Genomic DNA, 20,016 nt, shown 5'->3' with positions numbered 1-20,016 from the left:
CTCACATACACACAGGTATAATACATGCAAATTGCCGCTGAGATAATCCACAGAAACACACATACACACACAGCTGAGCTTTTTGTCATTTCACCTCGCGTCAACACTCCGGCAGGACCGGGCAATTATTCACCTCATGCTGAATCTCTCAATTCGCCGCAGCGTAAAGGCAGAGAGGCCATTTAGCGCGGAAGATGACTGCATCCTCCCTGCTGAGTCTCATTTGAGGAATGGGGTCAGGTGTCGATAGGTCGAGGTGTGTTCATGTGAAAGAGGATGCGTTGACACAGCGGTGGGGTAATGTTCTTCATTTCACCCTTATTTACACTGAAAATTATTCCATAGCTCACCCGCCTGCTGAGACGTCCTTGCTTCATTCACTCCCACCTGATAGCACTCAGTCATGCACACAAAAGCACACACTCCATCACACTCCCACTCTCACACACACAGATATGCAGATGTTGAGTCTTATAAATAGTTCAAGCTCTCCCACATGGCTCCGGGGCAGAACGCACAGCGACTGTTAACCTCCTGTTGTCACAACTCAGTCGCCATTTCCTGACACCTCTCTGAACCCTGAGTGTATCAGCATCCTGGGTGTGAGTATACGTCTGTGCACAACATGGGACGGTTTGGCATTTAAAATGACATTAGCAGGAGGGTAGGAAAACAATCATAAACCAACCAGTTTTTCAGCATTAGCATCACATATTGTCCTCTTCTGCATGTGATAAAAATTATGTAGTTTCTTATAAAAAGAAGCCTGTAATGTTCCAACTCTCTTCATTATCACTCCTTTATTTTTATAAGCTTTGATGGAAATTAACAATGAAGCCTCTAAAAAGGAAGTTGAATACACCCTCAGACTCCACCCCATGATTCATGGCCGAGCGTTCTCAAAGTAAAGCCTCTGACAGGCAGAAAGAGCCCAGAGCATCTGCTGCATGAGAATCAGTAAGCCCGAACAGAGGAAGCAGATTTTGGTGCTACCATGTTGTACATCTGTTCCTCGTCTGTAAGGAAAATGAGACGTGAGAGTCGCAGCCAGTGTGCAAACACTACCTGTTGCTGTTTGGCTTGGATCACTTAGTGTGGCTCATTCCAGAGGAGTGTTACAAAACCTGAGCCGAGCCGAGCAGCTAACGCACGAACGGGAGATTTATTTGACTCCTTTAAGGTGGGAGACATATCCCTACCCCTTTTCCTCCTACTGCTCAAAAGTAAAGCCAAAATCTCTGCACAAAGCACACATCTTAGTCAGTCAATTAACGTTTTACAGGTTAAAACTTTAACACATCATCAGATCGAGCTTTGTGTGAGATGTCTTGGCTCTTTCATGATAAGATGGAAGCTTTGGAGCTGGCATAGTAAAATCCTGCAGCATGAATGGACCATCTAACTGGGAGGATACATGATATAAATGTGAAAATAACACATAGTTAATGTGATATTAGCCTGAAATAGTTTGCAGACTCCACTTTCTTTAACTGACCTTTGATGAATCAGTCAGTTGAAGCAGACTCTCACATTAACTGAAAGTTCATTGACTGATTTTTTTGTTATTGTTTGTTGTTACATTTCAAAACTTGTGGTAACACCGACACTCCCATTTTACAAGCCCTCTTTAAACTACCATAACTCCTCAACTACTTGAGCTAACAAAAAGGTTCCTTTTAAGGAAAAAAAAAACACAGAAAAATGCTTTACAGCAGTATGTGGTGTCTTATGGTACTGCATAACAATCTGTGTGCAAGAACCCTCCAATCAATGACCTTAATGAAAGCTGTTTTTATTACCGTAACTCTTTAACTATTTGGGCAACTAAAATTTTACAATGGACCCTGACTAAGGACAAGATGAGCTTTCAAGGTAGGATTTCTGACTTTTCAAGGCCAATTTTTTTTTTTTTTTAAAACAGTAAAGAGTTTAGAGTTATTTGTTTACCACAGAACTGAGCTAGAATAAAGGGTTGATTTTCTGCAGATTTTCAAAGAGGATGTGTGAACAAACGAGATGTGGACGTCAGTCTCACAAAAATCATCTTTCTTTTCTGGTGCTTTTTGGGCATGTTGCTGACATCACATGTGATACATTCAGGGGCTGTCGGAAACTTGAAAATTTGACAATAACGCCACTTTTTACAACTTTTGAATAGGACAAACTGCTTGTAAATGCCAGTCTTTTTAAAATAAGTGAATTTTTGAACCCGCCCGCGGGTTTGGGTTCTAGAGGGCTAGTAAAGGTCGACCACATGGATGTGGACATTTTGAACATCTCCCTTTTTTTGTTGCCCTTTCTCTTTATGTAAACAGTTTTTGATTTTAAAATACAGGGTTTTACAGATGACCCTAAATGTTGAGAGCAAAAAGGAAAGTTCTGGGAAACTAACGTATTTGTGCATGACAAATAGGTATGGGTACTGACCAATTCTGTCACTGGTTCACGTAAAAGGTACCATGTTTAGGTACCTAATGAATCATTGTGACTGTGAGGGAGTAGAAGGGTAGGTGATTTTCCATGCTGGACATGAACACAGCATTGCAAGTTTAAACACTGAAGAATAAATATGTTATATTATTAAACAAGTTTATATTTTTTACCACATTAACACACAAAACTACCAAAAACTGGTACCGGTAGGTACTGATACCGATTGCCAGGTCCCGGGTATCAGTACTGTATTGTTTCAAATGTTACAGGTACCCATCCCTGCTGAAAAATGTTGCTTTTACATATTGTACATGTACGAAGAATGCAGGACAGTAGTTAGTAAATGTTTGTCCAGGACCTTAATAGATTGACAAAATGTTCAGAAGGAAAATCTGATTCAGTAAAGCAAGCGCCTTGAGAGGACTTATTTTGGGGAACAAAAGCGAAGCTCACAAGAGAACTTCACAACTGAAATGTTGACACGTTAGAAGGAGTAAAAATTGATAAATGCAAGGGTTTGAGCGAGAAAGACGAGGGCCAAAATGTGATGGTTAGAGGTCTTAACATCTCCAACATTCAGCTTTTGTGAAGTGCGCAGATGAAGTCTATCAAAAGTGGTCCAAGGAAACAAGAGGCTTCATTTTCCTTATGGTAACATGAAAGATACACTGGATGTGAGGAGCTCAGCAAAGTTTTGGCTCCACTTCTGGAGAGCTGTTGCATCATCCATCATTTTATACCATCTGTGTGTAACTATAAGTTCAACCAATCAAGTGAAACAAAAAAATCTTTAAAAAGATCTAATTTATATAAAGTCATAAATAATAATAATGAGGGAATTATCTCTACTTTTATCAGAAAATATTAACCGCCTGGATTCAGTACGTGTCCTCTTGATGATTCAAATAAGAAGCTGATCTCATTCTATCACGTCTTCTTTTATCATCTCACGATCTGATATTACAACAGACAAAAACTCAAACTTGGTCACTTTCCATTAAAATCTTTTTCTGATAACAGAGCCAACTCCTACAGACTTTAGCAGCTTCTGGGTAATGAATCCAGCCTCATTACAAAGTGAGAAGGTGGAGTTGTTTTTCATACGCTAATCAAACTTCACTGTCAGTTCTTTACTCGATAATTAACTACTTAACATTTCATGATTGTTCCCTGCATGCATTCACATCATCCTTTATTAATGTAAAGAAAAAGATACAGGAATAGAAGATTACTTTGCTGCTTCATTAAACTAATCCTTAAGAAATGTAAAGTACAAAAACAGGTCCATGAAAACTATGAGACTCCTGGAACCAAGCGATTACTTGTTTGTGCATTCTTCTTCAATACCTTTTGTGGGTTTTAAATCTTCTAAAACCTTCTTAATCCACGCTTAATATGAACTGACGGAATATTTTCTTCTTCTAAAGGCAGATTACGGTGCATGTTAATTTTGTTTTTGTTTCCCCAACAATTACCTCAATCTTTTTAGAGGCCTCCTTCTTCAAATTAATCCAGAATGAGATACTGACTTCACAGGAGGGAACAATGAGCTTCACTGAAAGCAGACACAAAAATCAAAGGATTTCTGAGTCTCTGGCAAAAGCAGAGACTGAAGTTAATTATTCATTTTAATTTCTTTTATTTATTTTTTGTCAGGCCACAGCTGGAGAAAAAGTGAAAGGATCTTTCAACTTCTTCTTTTTTCATTTATGTCTTTTGTTCGGGAAGTTGAAACATTTGTTGTTTTGTTTTCTGCATCCCTCTGAAGCATCCTGAACTCTTAGTTTCGCAGCAGAAAATAAATTCCACAAAGTTTTCAGACAGTGTAAGGTCATGACGTTGGATGAGAGTTCCTTCCTTGGTCTTACCTTTAGGGTCATCTTGGCAAGCAGCTCCTGGAGGTCCATGATGCCTTGCACCAGGCTGAGGAAATCGCTGCAGGTCGGGCAGGCTCAATGGGAGAAAGGAAAGCACCAAAGAGAAAAAGAAGGAAAAGAGGAGGGGAAGAGAAGAGGGTTTAGAGAGGCAAACAGTGGTGAAATTATTTGGACGTGACTGATGGCGGCGAGCTACAAAGGAACGGGAAGCCTCACACATCTGTTGACTTTGTGTCTGGGGCTGGTGCCTGGTGTTAGTATCAATAATAAAGCGACAAGGTGTGATTACATGGCTTATTGATCAAAGGTAGAGACAGTGGCACAGCTGTGGCCTTATATCTTAATCTGTGTGACAGTAAACAGATACAGACATGAGGCAGGGAGAGGGGAGGCTGAGCTGAATCTGAATGAAAGCAGAGGACCTGTTTGTGATCAGAGGGAGAGGTCGCCTGCAGCTCACGCACAGTTTATTAAATGGATTTCTTCTGTTGTTATTGTTATTCTTCAAGGATGTAAAGGAGACTTTAGATGACTTTGTCACAGATACTTACTGCGGTTGAGGTTTGGGCACTGCGTGATGTAGCCGTTGGGGGCGAAAATCAACTTCACATCCTGGATAATACCCTGAATCAGAGAGGGGGGAGACAATGATTCACATTGGTTAGCAAGGTCTGTTTAAGGTTTGTCTCAAAATGAAAAGGATAGAATAAAAGGTAAGTTTATTATGGTAAATTATGGTTGAATGACATGGTTTCCTCTAAATATTTGGAGGAAATCCGGTACACCCTGTTGGAGACTCATCAAAGGTTCCTGGATATTTGGGGCCCCTTCGTTGACTATATTCAGAAGGACAGGTGGCAACCTAAGGACCAACTACACTGAACTGTTTTCCCTTGGATTATAGTTTATACGTGGTGCTTTGAAGAATCATACCTTGATACTTCAACTCTCCCTGCCCTCTTTTGATCACGGTCTCATGGACTCAACCTATGTCTCTATGGTTCTCTTTTGGACTCTGGAGTTAATGTACGGTCTGACATGTCTATTTATATCTCTGTTTACATTGCCCTAACTGTTAATGTTGGCAGTTTTTTTTCTTGTTTATTTGTTTCTCTCTCTTGTATGTCTGTTAATATACTTTTCTCTAGTTGTTGTCGTTTTTTGTTGTGTTCTTCTGTGTGATTATATATGAAAAACCATAAATAAGTGGTAATAGAGAAAGGTAAGTTTATTTTCATTTGAATTTGTGCATACAGAGCTGTTACAATTGACATATACAATATTTGTTTACATAAATGTATTTAAAAATAACAGTGAGTCAACCAATCAATGGCTGTGTTTGGACCAACTGACACCAAAACTTCATTCAAGTCATGAATTCCTGCTTTGAAAACTTTGTCTCCATCTTTGATGGTTCAATGCTTCAGCTCCCCTAGTGGCGAAACTAAGGTACTGCAATACCATTTTTCTTTTTTTTTTCTTTTTTAGTAGTAAATACAATTCTTTTGTCTGGTATCGTTAAATCCGTAATTAAAGACGCACATAAAAATTACTTATTTTCTTGAGCAGTGACATCTTTTCTTTTTCTTTCCAGGAGTTCAAATTTCTCTGAAATCATTATCATTATTGTTTTCTTTACATTTATTTCCTGCCATGAAAAAAACAACTGAAATACAACAGCCTGTTTCTCTTTGCACAATCATGTTTCATATTTTCTTTTGCAATTTGTAGAGTTCTTTGACGTCCTTTCTATGCACTATTTTAATAGTTTACATTTTTAAATTTGATCTTATTTTAACGAAAATGTGTATGATTTTTTTTATTTTTTTAACAGTCATTATTATTATTATTATTATTATTATTATTATTATTATTATTTTATTATTATTATTATTATTATTATTATTATTATTATTATTATTATTATTATTATTATTATTATTATACATTTTAACTACTTAAGTTTTTTTTTTTTTTTTTTTTTTTTGGTGTGTTTTTGTGGTGTATTTACAATAATTTTACAGAGAGGGTGTGGTTAACTTGAGTCAAATTCCTTGTTCCCTTAAAATACTTGGTGAATAAAGGCACTTGTGATTTGGATTCTGATATACATGTGCAAAATGTTATTTTTTGTTTCTTTGGGTCACTTAAAAAAAAAAAGGAGATAACACAGTTTTGCTTGAATCCTGTGAGTTTAAAGATGCCCTTTTGACAAAGGTAAGTCAGAAGTTTAAAATAATAGGGAAACATGCCTTGACCCTTTGAGGGTTGTCTCAGTGCAAAGTTGTATTTTCCTCATAAATACAGCTAATGTTACAGTAAAAAAGTGTATCAGAAGTTTGCTTTTTCATCTGGTTAATCTTGAGTCAAATATGGTAAAATAAAAACATGACATCAGGAACACAAGAATGGATCAATCAACATAAATAACCTTCAAAAGCTTAAAGAATGCAGCCAAGACATGGACCAAACATTGAAAGTAAAGCACAACGTCACATGACCCAGCTTCAAATGTGCAGGAAACTAACACTTTGGAAGGTCAGTCCATTGTTGAAGCTAATACTGGGTAATATTTTAGTTACCTGTATGATAAGTTTGTCCTGCAGCCCATTCAACCTGTGCATGTCTCTGGAGACATCAGGTTGTTTGAGGTGATACATTCAGCAGCAGAGCGCCATTATACATATGCATGTGTTAATTACCTTCATTAAATAGTTTCTCTGCAGCAGCAGGCTGCTGCAACGTGACCTGATACACCTCTCCACACTTCAGACAAAGTTAGCGATAACTCTCTGCTCCACCTGTCAGATCCTGGAGCTCATTTCTCCTCTGAGTCACACCTCTAAACACACTTTCACTCCAGGCTGATGTAAAACTTTGCAACATGAAATACAGTATAACTACTACTGGATTACGGTTAGGGTGACGCAAGTAATGTGTGCTCCACATTTTTAAAACCTCTTTGTCTGTTAGCTGTCTTTGAAACAGAGTTTTATATTCTACTCCAGCTGATGGTTTATGTGACTCTTATTATTACAGGTGATGTCAGAGTAAAAATCTGTGGAATTATTAGTATGTGTGTCATGAATAGGCCCAGTTTGTAGGTGTTGAGATTTCTGCTGGTCTGATCTCAAATTGCAAACTACTGATGATGCTAAAAACATTGTTAGAAACCCATTAGCTTGTTTTGAAGTTCAGGTTGAAAGATGTTTGAGACACTGTTTTAATATTTTTGTCATCTATGAGAGTGATACTAGACTGCCGATAACAAAGACTGTGAAAGAAGACTAAGGCTTTGGACTTTGTTTTTTGAGAAGTTGCTGCTAATTTTGTTAAAACTAAGATTCAAACACTTAAATAACCCTTTATACTGCAAAAACTGAAATCTTAACAAGTTTTCTTGTCTTATTTCAGTAGAAAATGGCACATTCCCCTGACTACTCTAGAAAAATGTCTTACGTCAAGTAATTTAAAGACAACAATTAGGTCTAAACTTCCGTAACAAGTAAACAAATCTGCCAGTAGGGTAAGATAAATGTGCTTGTATTAAGACATAATTCTAATTTTCGTCTTTAAATAACTTGAAATAAGACATTTTTCTGGACTAGTCAGGTGAAAGCGGCTCATATCAAGTCTAAAAAGACAATTTTTTTTACTAAAAACAAGAGAAAACACTTGATAAGATTTCAGTTTTTGTGCAGTGTATCCACTGAGGCTTAAAATTATCTCAACATATTTCAACTGTAAAGCGACCTTGAGTGTCTAGAGAGGTACTTTTAAATAAAATGTATTATTACTATTATTATTTTGTTATTATGGTGGTAAAATGGTCTGAACATGCCCTGTGTCTGAGTGCCTTGGCCCCTTCCTCTAGTAGTAGCTAAACTTGAATTTTTAACATCTAGTAAATGATTATCACACATAGTATGAAAGTAATATCAGTGCAAAAGAAGAAAAACACACACAAAAAAAAAAAAAAAAATTTAAGGATTTTAGTGAGACAGATCACTGTTATTGACAGAGCGCCTGCAATTTTAAGACTTGGACAAAACTGCTAAAGCTTTTCAGCATTTTTTGTGATATTTTGCTTTGCAGGGCTACATCAAATGCTAATGCTAACATTGTTAATCATAATCACGGTAAAATGCAAATTCTTACGTCTTTGCTATTTGAATTTTTCTGATTGCACAAATGGTGACATAGTTTATTTAACAACACATCAGCCACGGTAGTGCCATAAAGATGAACCCTTTAACTCTGTTTTGTTGGGATGAGGCAGATATCACAACCTCTAGTAGATAAATTTTCTTTCGGTTAATTAATTAATTAATCTTTCGGTTGCTAGGCGCTACCCGGGTAGCTGCCTGTTGCAGCAGCTCTCTCGTCTTTGTCCGTTTCTTGTGGTTTTTTCGACTCTTTTTCGTAATCTTTGTATTTGGAGTGGATCATCACTTTGTGTGGTTCGTTGTCGGTCTCGGACACCAAACTTTTTGTGGCTTCGGCGGTATTTTTTACTACTTTTCTCCTGTGTTTGTCTGGAGATCCTACATGTAACCATGGCTGCATTGTTTACATGCGAAATTAGCTGTTAGCAGCCTGTAGCATGTCAATGCTAACTAGTGTAGGGCTTGATGATTTCCCTCGAGCTGAGGAGAAGGAGGTGAGGACGACGTGCTGGTTCTCAGATGTGAGCTGGGAGGTGACGACGTGGACCTGTCCTTCCATCCATCGTTGTTGGGAACATGGGATCTCGCTCCGGGGGATGGACGAGCTAGCTGTGCTAATCCAGCGGCATCATGCTGTTCACGGACGTGGCTGACGGAGCTGACATCGGACGCCGCGACACATCGGAGGAGCTTCGCCTGCTGTGAGCAGACAGGATCCAGGAGACAGAGACTGAACAGACTGCTGGGGAGGCTCAGTCCTGGACCCTGTGGAGGTGGAGGCTGGCTGGGCTGGAGAGTGGTGGACGAGTGGTGGACGGGATGTCGTCATCTAACTTCTTATGGACATTTTTGCACTTTCTATACTCTTTCTTACTTTTGTTTTCTTAAATGCTGCGGTGACTCCTGAATTTCTCCTCGGGGATAAATAAAGTATTTTCTATTCTATTCTATTCTATTCTGTAAATACAGAAATGTTTCACCTTGGCTTGTTGCATGATCTTAAAACACAGGGCTATCTTTATTCTAACCCCTGTCACAGCCGGCTTTGAGCATGCTCACACCAGCAATGAGTTAGCTTAGAGTTGAGTTCACACAGATTTGAATAAACTAGATCATTCAGCTGCACCGGAGCCCCGCTGTGCTTCAGTCCCCAAGCTTCAAAGTCTGACATTTGCTGAACTAAATAAACAGCCAGAGCTCTAGCTGTAGAGTCACAGACAAATATGAAGTTTAAAAGCTAGAAAAAATATGTTACAACGCAAATATTTTATCTTTAAGCTTTGGCTGTTAAAAGTCTGAAGCTTTGGTCAAAACTTCACTCTCTGGCAAACTGAAACACCTCTTCAAAAAAATGTTCAAAGTAGAATTAAAAGTGAGAAAAGAAAGTTTGTTTTCTGTCACCTGTTATCAGCTCAAGGAAAAAACAAATGAAGCCCTTGAAGATGCTTATAAAACTGAGAAGTTTTGTCTGAATATTTGGCTGAAGGCTCTTACTTTAAGGCCAGAAACAGGAGAAGAAAATATGCTTCTTCAAAGATGATGTGGTTACATAAAAGCACTCAGGCCAAAAAAACTCTGAACAAACAAACACAGAAAGTCAATTAATCCTCTACCCTCAAAAAGCTACTCCTCTCTAGAACCAAAAAAATGTCTGGCCTTTTGGAAACTGTGGTGATTTGTTCATGAAACTATTTCAGTGATCACAGAAGCTGGCGTCGCCTGCATCAGTAATTATCTAAACTTGTTAGCAGCATTAGTCACACTGAATATATAACTGGAATGACTAGGGCTGCACGATGCTTTTTTTTTTTTTTTTTTTTTTTTTTTTTTTTTTTTTGTTGCTCAGAATTAAGATCATGATTTTCTAGCACTTTTTTTAAAAGCAATGTTAATTGCACCGATGGAAAAGTCCATTTAAATAGCCGTTCAAAGGGTTGGGTATTGATAAGGTTTTATTAATAGCAGTGCTCGTATCAATTCTGCTTATCCATATGATTCTTAATCGATTCCCTTATCAACCCCTTGTGTGAATTTTGTATGTATAAAAAGTGGCTTTACAGGTTTTCTGGGTCAACATTTAATTGAGTTTATAAGTAAATAAATATGAAATTGATCAGTTAATCTAGATATATCCGAATGAATACAAATAAGTAAAAAAAATTGCACGTGACAGAAGTAGGCCACCTAGTGTCTCAAGGTGGATACAGCAATGTTTTGAGTTGTTTGGAACCTTGCCATAGCTATGAAGTCAGCCATGAGACCACGCAGATATTTTTGCCTCTTTCTTCCTGTGCAATTTCCCTTATACATTAGCATCAAGCTAGCGCTGAGTTTTCTATATCATTTTTGGTAAATTAGGAGGTAAATAACATGCTGAATCTTACAGTGCTTCTGAAGTAAAGCTAAGGCGGAAATCCTGTATCAGAATTTTCTCTGGAAACTGTATCTGCAAGGCAAGGACGTAAGGTCCAGCTGCTCCCAAGTAGGGCTGAACAATTTTGGAAAATGATGTAATAGCAATTTTTTTGGACCAGTTTTGGGATTCACTAAACAGAAGCACTTAGTCATTCTATATATGACTATATATATGAACAATTCCCTGCAGCACTTTTTAATTAAAAAAAAGAGAACACTGAATTTCTACTGACCTCCAGCTGTCAGCAAGGGTAACAAACTTTACTGAACAAATTGAACAAGAGGTATTACAGAAGATGATTAGGGCCACTGGACAATAAATAAATAAAAGTCCAAAAACCAGAATTCTGACTCTGACATCAGGGCTCTGTCTTTTTCCTTTATCAAGAAATAGTAATAAAAAAAATGATTTGTTTTTTCAGTTGCCCAATCATCTTCCATCGAATTCCGACTTTGAACTCAGATTTGTCACATAACAAAGAGTAATAACGAAAATTTTAGACATTTCTTTTTTTTTCTTTTTTTTTTTCTCATTGTCCCTAATCCTCTTCTGTAGGGTATGTTTCTGCCAACCACAGCATCTTTCTATTGCAACTCTGTGTAACTCACAGGTTTTTGCCAATCCAAACAGTGTAATCACTTTTGCATGTTTTAGTACAAGTTACAATATTCCCTCTGGGTCTGTGTACATGAGACATTTTTTTTTTTTAAACTGCAGCCTTTGCGATTTGAAAATTGCATTCTATCATATTGCAAAGTCAGTTTTAATTCGATTAATTGTTCAGCCCTACTCCCAAGTCATCCGAATAGAGTGAGAAGCCAGCAGCAGCTGGCCCGCGTGTTGTAAGGATGCTTTGCCAGTGGCTGAAGGAGAAGGCAGCGGCAGTGCTGCTTTTTGGGGGACGTTTGTTCACAACACAGCCTGTGCAATGAATGCTTACACTGCACAAAAATGAAATCTTACCAAGTGTTTTTGTCTTATTTTCAGTGAAAATGTGTTTTTAGAGTAAATATGAGCCACATTCACCTAACCAGTCCCGAAAAGTGTCTTATTTCAAGTTATTTAAATACATAAATGAGGTCTGAATTGCTTGTAATGATTGAAAAAAATCTGCCAGTGGGTTAAGAAAAATGTACTTGTACTAAAACATTATTCTAGTCTTAACAAGCACATTTCTCTAACCCAGGGGTGGCCAACCAGTCAGAGACCAGGAGCCACAAAAATGACTGTGGTACTACAGAGAGCCACGTCACACCCATGGTCTTACAAACACACTTCCTCTCACGCATAAATGAAATGACATAAAATGAAAATAAAAACATTTCCTTTTTTCAAAATGAGATTAATTGTGTTTGTTAGTGTGTTTAAATTTTGTACTAGAGAAGAGAAACTGAAACTTAAGTGCTAATCTGTACACCCAAATATTGATCAACACTGATCCCAACGTTGGCATCAGTATATCAATATTTTAGATTGATCGGCACACCACTACTCATAGCTTTAGATACATTTTTATGAATGGATCGAAGAGCCGCACACTGAAAGGCAAAGAGCCACATGTGGCTCACAAGCCACAGGTTGGCCTACTAGCAAATATTTCTACTTGATTAGATTTCAGGTTTTTGCAGTGTAAGAATTGTCAGTGTTTAGAAATGAGATTACAAACACATCAGAATCATGATCACAATCTTTTAATAATTTATCGCGCAGCCCTATGCAAGACAAGGTTCATGATATCTTTCAGCATCTGTTGATACCTCTAACTCCTTTTAAATGCCAGCAGCTTTTTCTTGTTGAGCCATCAGCTCAGCAAAGCATGCATGTGTTTGATAAAAATGATGTTATGATGTATGCATAACCTTACACTACTACTTCATATCATGCACACCACACATCAACTTTTAATGCCAGAAAACTTGCAGCAAAGTCTGAGCTACGTTTAATGCAAAGTCTGCATGAAGCAAAACGGATAGCGGTCGACTGTCAGCATGAGACAAACACAAACCCAAACATCTCCTCTATGAATCTTTTCCCCGTTTCTCTAGAGACCTCCATGAAGCTACTGATCTGAAGTAGGACTTGTATTTTAGAAACTGTGAGAAGCCATCCCAACAACTGTAAAAAACAGAGTATAAACCTTTCACTGAACTGTGCACACAGCTTCCACTCCTCGCTGCACAGATACAAAACCACTTCATGCATAGGCAGCAGAGACGGTCTATAACCAAAAGTCTTCTCTCCTACAACAGGCTGTCTGTCAATCAGCGTGAATGACAGGCTATCTCCAGAGGTGCAGGGCTGGTAAATAGAGGCTCCATCATGACCACAGAGAACAATCTTGTAAAAAACGCAGCCTCTCTAATGGAAAACCAAACTTGTAAAACACTGGGATGCCCACACACACACACACACACACACACATGCACACACAGGGGTAATATAATTCCACCATTCCTTCAAAGTGGCTCCTGAAAACAAGCTGGAAGGACATTAGAATTCACCACCTCGAGCTCGGTTGGCTCCAGTTCCTCTCTGCCTTATGTGTAGGAGAAATCCATTTACAGTACATTTGGCGAGCCTGGATGCAAGCAACACCTGCCTCCATTTCACACAGAGACACTCAGAGAGAGGGGGGAACCTTGAGGCAAACAGGCTTGCAGCACAGATTGAGAACAAACACACTTACTCACACTGTCACGCGTGCATGCACACACATACCCCCACACACACACACACACACATGCTGAGGCTGTGTGAGCAGTGGATGGTGAAGAAGAGATTGTCAGTGTCACTCAGAATGAAAATGAAGGTGTAGATCACAGATGCTGTCCCAGTGGTGTAATATAGGGGTCCTGACCACACATCACTGTCAGTGATCAGCGGGTAATTCCAGCTGAAGTCATAAAATCTCTCCCCCTCTCACACTTTCTCTCTATATATCTCTCTTTCGCTGCTTCAAACACAATCACACACACTGGCAGAAATGTGCAGACATGTTTCACCCCTCTGCCATGACTACAGATGGGGTGTAAGGATGGACTGTTCAGGGGTGATGGCTGTGCTGCTGTGGCAACACAAACTGTGCTACACAGCTGCATCCCAGGTCACACACAGTTAAACTGTCGGGGTCACAGCACATGATGTCATACGGACATGTCCTCTCACCATTTGAATAGTTTAATCTTATTCAACCTTTGTTTTAAACACATTAAAGTTTTGCTTTTCCTGCTTTTAATGCAGCAGCTTAGAAGAGAGACATACAAGAAAGAGCTCACAGACTGGGATCAAATATGAGCAGCCTGCTATACCACACTGTAGAGTGATGTCACAGCAAGCAGAAGTCACTGTGGTTACGACCACTTATTGGAAGGAAGAGGGAGATGAGCTGCAGCGTTGGCTTAAATACCATCTAAAGTTAAAAACACAATCAAAAAATGAGGAAGAGCTGTTGCACGATTGATTGAACATGTTTGAAAAGTAGTCAAAGCGATGTTTCGACAGGCTACTGAAAGACAAAGAGAAACCAAGGGGCAACACCCGGTTAGTAAAAATGAAGCCTCTGTTGAAGTGTTAAAAGTTGCTGTTCATTAAGAATCCACTTGAGGCTGGCTGCAGAAAGTTATGTACACACCCAGCCATAAAACTGACCTTTACAGCAATAAAAACATATTTACAGCCTGGTTCAAGAAACAGCTTGGGTCTAAAACGCTGATTTTCCTATCCGGACACACTGTCCAGTGGCAGTGCTGCGGCAGTGCTGCCCTTCCACTGATTGTCCAATCAGAGGCAGAGCTCACATCACGTGTCTGTTGGGCACACTGTAGCTGTGCAAAGAAAATCTCACAGCTGGGGTCACATTAAATGTGGCTGCATCCGCAGAGACAGGTGACATCGTGGAGGCTACGTCCATGTTTTATACAGTCTATGAGAGAAACTCATGGATCGCCGCTATTTACAGAAACAATCCATGCAAACAGGATCAGGCTTTACCAATCCAACACGTACTGATCCATACTGGCCTACTTGGTGGAAACCATATACTGTAAAAAAAAATGGATGTCCGCTTGCTCGGCTCGAAGTGAGGTCTGCACAAAAACTGCTCCCCCTGGTGGCTGCCTCCAGTATAGGTTAAATAATCTGGCTTTCCAGTCATTCCAGATGGGCTGTGGTCAAACTTTAAAAAATTATTACACCTCCTAGAAATGTTCCTCATGTCTGATTGTTGTGGTGATTTGAAGATATTAGTTGGCTGTTTTTTCTGAAAAGATTCATTTTCATTAGTTATAAGAGGTTAAAAATGAGGTTTTACGTAACGTTTAACAATGATTGACAGCTGCCGTTCTCGTGTATTTTTTTCGGGGATTGTAAAATATGTTGGGAGGTAGAGTCAGGAAGTGATTAGACTCTTGAAAGAAAAAAGAATTATCATTATTTTTGTCACCTAGTTCCACTTAGATTCCCCCAGAATCCCTCATCGTCTACTGCGCAGACTCTGGCTGCACAACTGTAGAATGGCTGCGCCTGTGACAGGGGGTGTTTTGGCTTCAAAACCGTACAATGATAAATAGCAGAGCCACAATGTCCACTCTATATACAGTCTTTGGTGGAAACAGGGCTTTTGAGAAAGGTGGAGGCCAAATAGGAGCAGAAAGAGAGTGGACACTTCTTCACGTCAAGGGAAAATAAAATCACATTTTAAAATAACTGCTACGTTGTTCACCATCTTCTCGTTATACTGCCTTTGTTTGCATTTCTTCACAGTGAGAAACTGAAATTAAATGAGGTGATGAACTGTGAGTGGGGTTAATGAACATTTCCATGAGCAAAGTGTCGTTTCCTGTTGTCTGGAAGGAGTTTGAAGGTATCCATGTTCACACTGTGCGAGACTTAACGCCTTCTGTTTCCATAGCTCTCACATCAGCTATCTTTAAACAGAGAGAAGATGATAAACAAGGTTTCATCAAGAAGATGAAACCACGTTAGGCTGTCTCGTCTGTTAAATAAGACCTGTCTAAGTGATTGTGTGTTTCAGTTAAAGATAGAAATGTTTTGAAACAGGTGAGTTAGAGCAGGCTACAGGTGTATAATGACTGTTAAGTGTATATACTTGAGGTAAAAGTCAGCTGTGTGAAGTATAGGAGAAGATTCCCAAGCCTGATAAACTCACATGGCAGAAAAAAGTTTCTCAGGTTTTGTTGTGACTCATTCAGGGAAAGTAAAATGCATACAGCCAATGAGGACGCACACAGGTACTGTAAATGTGTGTGTGTGGGTGTGTGCGGCCCGTGCCTCTGTGCTGTTTATGCATCATTTGTGTCTTTGCATCCCCAAACGATCACAAGTTCACTCACATTATTGCTGATAAAATTACCTCCACTTCAACTGTGTGCACAATTTTGCAGTCATAATTCCCAGTTAGCTTGTTTATTATAGCAATAATAGGCCGGGAATGTTTGGCCGGCACTTTGCCCTCAGGCAACATTGACAGAGGGTTATTATCCTGGGTAAAGCTCCATCCTGCCGTTCTGTTTTCTCATTTCTATCATGCACAACATGACCTTTTCCTGTTCTAGCAGGTTCTGGAGACTTAACCTCCACCTGCAGTTCATCTCCCAGGACCGTGGCAGCATCAACAAAGCTAATTAAGAAGAGCAAGAGGGGCGAGGCGTGAGGCAGATTGACAGAAAAAGAGAAAAGGAGGAAGTGTTTTAAACTCCCCAAAAGGTTTAAACTATGCACATCTCTTTTTTTCTGTTTTGGTAAGTCCAAACCGAGCAGCAACTTCTGACCCTGAATGAGTCAGATCATTTTGTTTGAAGCTTTGTGATGATTATACGCACATACATCATTCCTAATGTGCGCAGAAGTAGCCCAGCTTTTCCAGGTTGAGCTTTGCTGCTGTAATTTGCAGGCAGTGCCAGTTGACAGGGCTTCAAATGTCTGCGATAATAGCGATCAAATTGCTCACAAAACTTCTGTGTACATGTTGTTCATTGTGGGGCTTCTTCACAAAGACCCGAGGGAAAGGGGAGGAGGCAGAGGCATGCACCACTGCACAAGACTCCCTGATAAACAGCTGGCAACACAACAAGGAGATAAACTTGAAATTAAACACGGGCCATTTGGAACGATGTCTCGCCTGTGCTGAATTTATCCCATGAACCTCTTCAGAAATAAAGAGCGTCTTATTCAACGGCTCTCAGGGGAAGCAGATCAAACTGAATAAGTGAGTATAAAGAAATATTATGGATACCAACAGAATAATAATTAATAGGAGGTAATTAGTAAACCCAAGGACTTAAACTTTTTGAGTCTTTGACAGAAAAATGAGTTTATTCAGGAGCGAATATGGTCTATTACTGCAGTTCTACAAACAAGAAGCCACACAGGATCTTAAGTTTTAAAGGAGCATGTGCAACTCTCCTCTGGTCAGCATATCCAATGAGTTGTGATTAGTAGTTATAGTTATATGATTATTCATGCAAAAGGATATTGATGCTCATTCAGGCTTAATATTGTCTCTTTTTTACCTCTGTGGTAGCGTAAGGTGGTTTGAAGCTCAACAATTGTATCATTTCAATTTCACATTGTGACCGACAGGCGCCCTATAGCTGTACGTGAAGCCCCTGCCACTACCAATATGGCCGCTATAGACGATGTGCTTCATTTTCCGTTTCAGGAACAGGCAGGTGACGTCAGGGAGACTACGTCCATGTTTTATACAGTCCATGGGTACAACAGACAGTATTCAGACGGTACCTACAAAAGTACCAAAACTGGTATCCATCCCTATCTCCAGGTGACTATAAATTGCCTGTAGGTGTGAGCGTGTGTGCGTGAAAAGTTGTGTATCTCTGTGTGTCGGCCCTGTGATTGACGGGCGACCAGTTCAGGGTGTAACCCACCTCTTGCCCCGAGACAGCTTGGAAAGGCTTCAGACACCAGCCACACCACATAGGATAAGAGGTAGAAAATGAATGAATTTTCAATCCACAATTTGACGAAACAGTTTGAGTTTGTAATTTTTGTTTATCCTATCTTTATTTATTTTGTTTGTTTTAAGAGTGTCTTACCACTTCTTTAAATTTGTATCCTGTTCCAAAAATAATTTATGTTTAAAGGAGACCCCTAATGCTCATTTAGGTTGCATACAGTCACCCTGATATCGCTGTAGTAGAGTTAGAGGAATCTTAGTGGCAACAATCTGGAAGCCTCCTCTACTGTTGCCACGCTTAAAATTTGTACTCATAAAGTAAGGCGGTGTTTCTACATGTGAAATGAAAAATTATTAGATATTTCTCTATATTTTTTGGACCTTTAGTGAGTGTAATGTCTGAGTGAGTGCAGTTTGTTTCTCTATAAGGAGTTTCACCAATTGATGACATCACAAATTGGGCTAGTGTCTTTATCTCTTGTCTTCAGAGCAGCCTGCTGTCTTATCCTTGACTACAGTACTCTAATCCTTATCTTACATATATGCTTTATCAAATAAAGTAAGGGTTATTGTCACTTCTTTTAACTTTTATACTGTGGTACAAAAAAGACATAACCAGGTTTGAAATTTGTTAATTGTGTCAACAGAAAAAAAGAAAAAAAAAACCTGAAGTGTGATCAAAAGGCAGGTGCTGGACCACAGACACAGAAAGAGAGTGAAACAGGTGCAGTTGTCCTGCAGAGACACAGAGGGAGGCCGCGAGTCCGCTGACTGCTGGAGGCCTCTGAAAAAGGGCCAGGTGAGACTGGACTCTGGTTTTGCTGAACTTGCTTTTTGGATGAGGGACACTCAGAGAAGCTGAGGTAAAGAGGCAGATTTTTGTTTGTCAGGGCTTTATAACTGCAAAGAATGAAGCCCTAACCTGATTTTAGTGGAAATAAAGCTGTGGATGAGACACAAAAGATCGACTTAAAATGAGAAAAGTGTGAACAAAGCACAAGAAACTCATTTTAACAAACCAGAGATCGTAAACACAACAGGACAGGCTGATTAAACGATCTGAGCTCTACATCGCTCACATCCAGGTGTGGCTTTCCTTTATCATGTCATCTGATGTAACGTGTTCAGGCTTTTCATCACTGTCCACAATAGATTCATTACTGTCCCGTGTTGCATAAAACACCAAACATTTCACAAAAGCAGCGTTCCAAACGAGCCTGCAGTGTCCCTGAGGACTGAGCCTCCTCGCTACAACAGATCGCAGATAAACATTATTTATTACAGTTGCTGCTTCAGTTAGAGAGACTCCTGGGAGGAGGCGGCACAGGATGAGGAGAGTCTCCAGCCACTGTGAGAGCTCACTATGTTTTATTTAAAGGCCTAGTTAGCTTGTCCTATCATTATCCTGCTCCAGAGCCTGAATGGGATAGATTACAGCTGCTGCATTATTTCACCTCTTATCTCCATCTGCAGTGTTACTTCTACCTCTGGGCTGTTTTCCCTCATTCTGCTCTGCTGCCTCTTTATTCTCTCCTCATCTCACCAACAAGCTTTCCACCTTTCTCTCCTCGTGAAAGTAAAGAAGAAACAAGACGGCTCTGTTTATCCGCTCCGCTTTAGCAGGTTAAGGAGAGCAGGGGGGAAGATGTGAGAGGAATAAAGAAGGAGAAGAAGAAAGGGAAAGCTGGACACAATGTTTTTACTCTGTTCACTTAAGAAAGGAAGAAAGATATTTCCAAAAGCATAATTGAATAAAGCAGGAAAGAAAGAAGTCAAGGTTTCTAATACAAATTCACCTGAGTTTTTTTCTTTTTTTCTTCCCCAAGCTAGAGTAAGATACCATCACGTTGATTGTTTGGTGTAAAGAAACAAAACCAAAAGGTTGTCAAAAAACACTGAGTTGTCTCAAATCTGAGAAGTTAAGACTGTCTGAAAGTGTTTTGGTCATGAACATCATGGACATCATCATATGAGTTGTAAATCAGAAAACTGACCAATTACTGTAAAGGGACTAATTTACTCTAGATTTCAGACAATAGAAGTCAACTGGTTGCCGGCAGGTTGAATCACCAGAGCCTTCCATCCACCCCTAGAATATTACTGAAAAATACCCAAAGCTGGAGACCAAACTACACTCACTGGCCACTTAAGTAGGTGCCCCTTCTAGTACCGGGTTGGACCCCCTTTTGC

The 20,016-nt window shown here is 39.5% G+C and overlaps 1 protein-coding gene across 1 annotated transcript in view; it reads right to left on the bottom strand.

Annotated features, from left to right (window-relative positions):
* The window catches only part of LOC141787630 (protein kinase C-binding protein NELL1-like), a 418,608-nt gene that overhangs the window by 271,992 nt on the left and 126,600 nt on the right, over positions 1–20,016 (bottom strand). The window contains exons 6-7 of the mRNA XM_074666181.1: positions 4,862–4,934; positions 4,302–4,384 (exon numbers count right to left, since the gene is read on the bottom strand). Coding sequence (XP_074522282.1) covers positions 4,302–4,384; positions 4,862–4,934 — 156 coding nt within the window. The remainder of the gene's footprint in view (positions 1–4,301; positions 4,385–4,861; positions 4,935–20,016) is intronic.

Source organism: Halichoeres trimaculatus, unplaced genomic scaffold (assembly GCF_033239565.1).
Source record: "Halichoeres trimaculatus isolate MK-OKI-2021-1 unplaced genomic scaffold, fHalTri1.1 fHalTri1_scaffold_3, whole genome shotgun sequence".
In the NCBI taxonomy this organism is placed as follows: domain Eukaryota; kingdom Metazoa; phylum Chordata; class Actinopteri; order Labriformes; family Labridae; genus Halichoeres; species Halichoeres trimaculatus.
The sequence above is the reverse complement of the archived record's forward strand: the minus strand, read 5'-3'. Positions and strand labels throughout refer to the sequence as shown.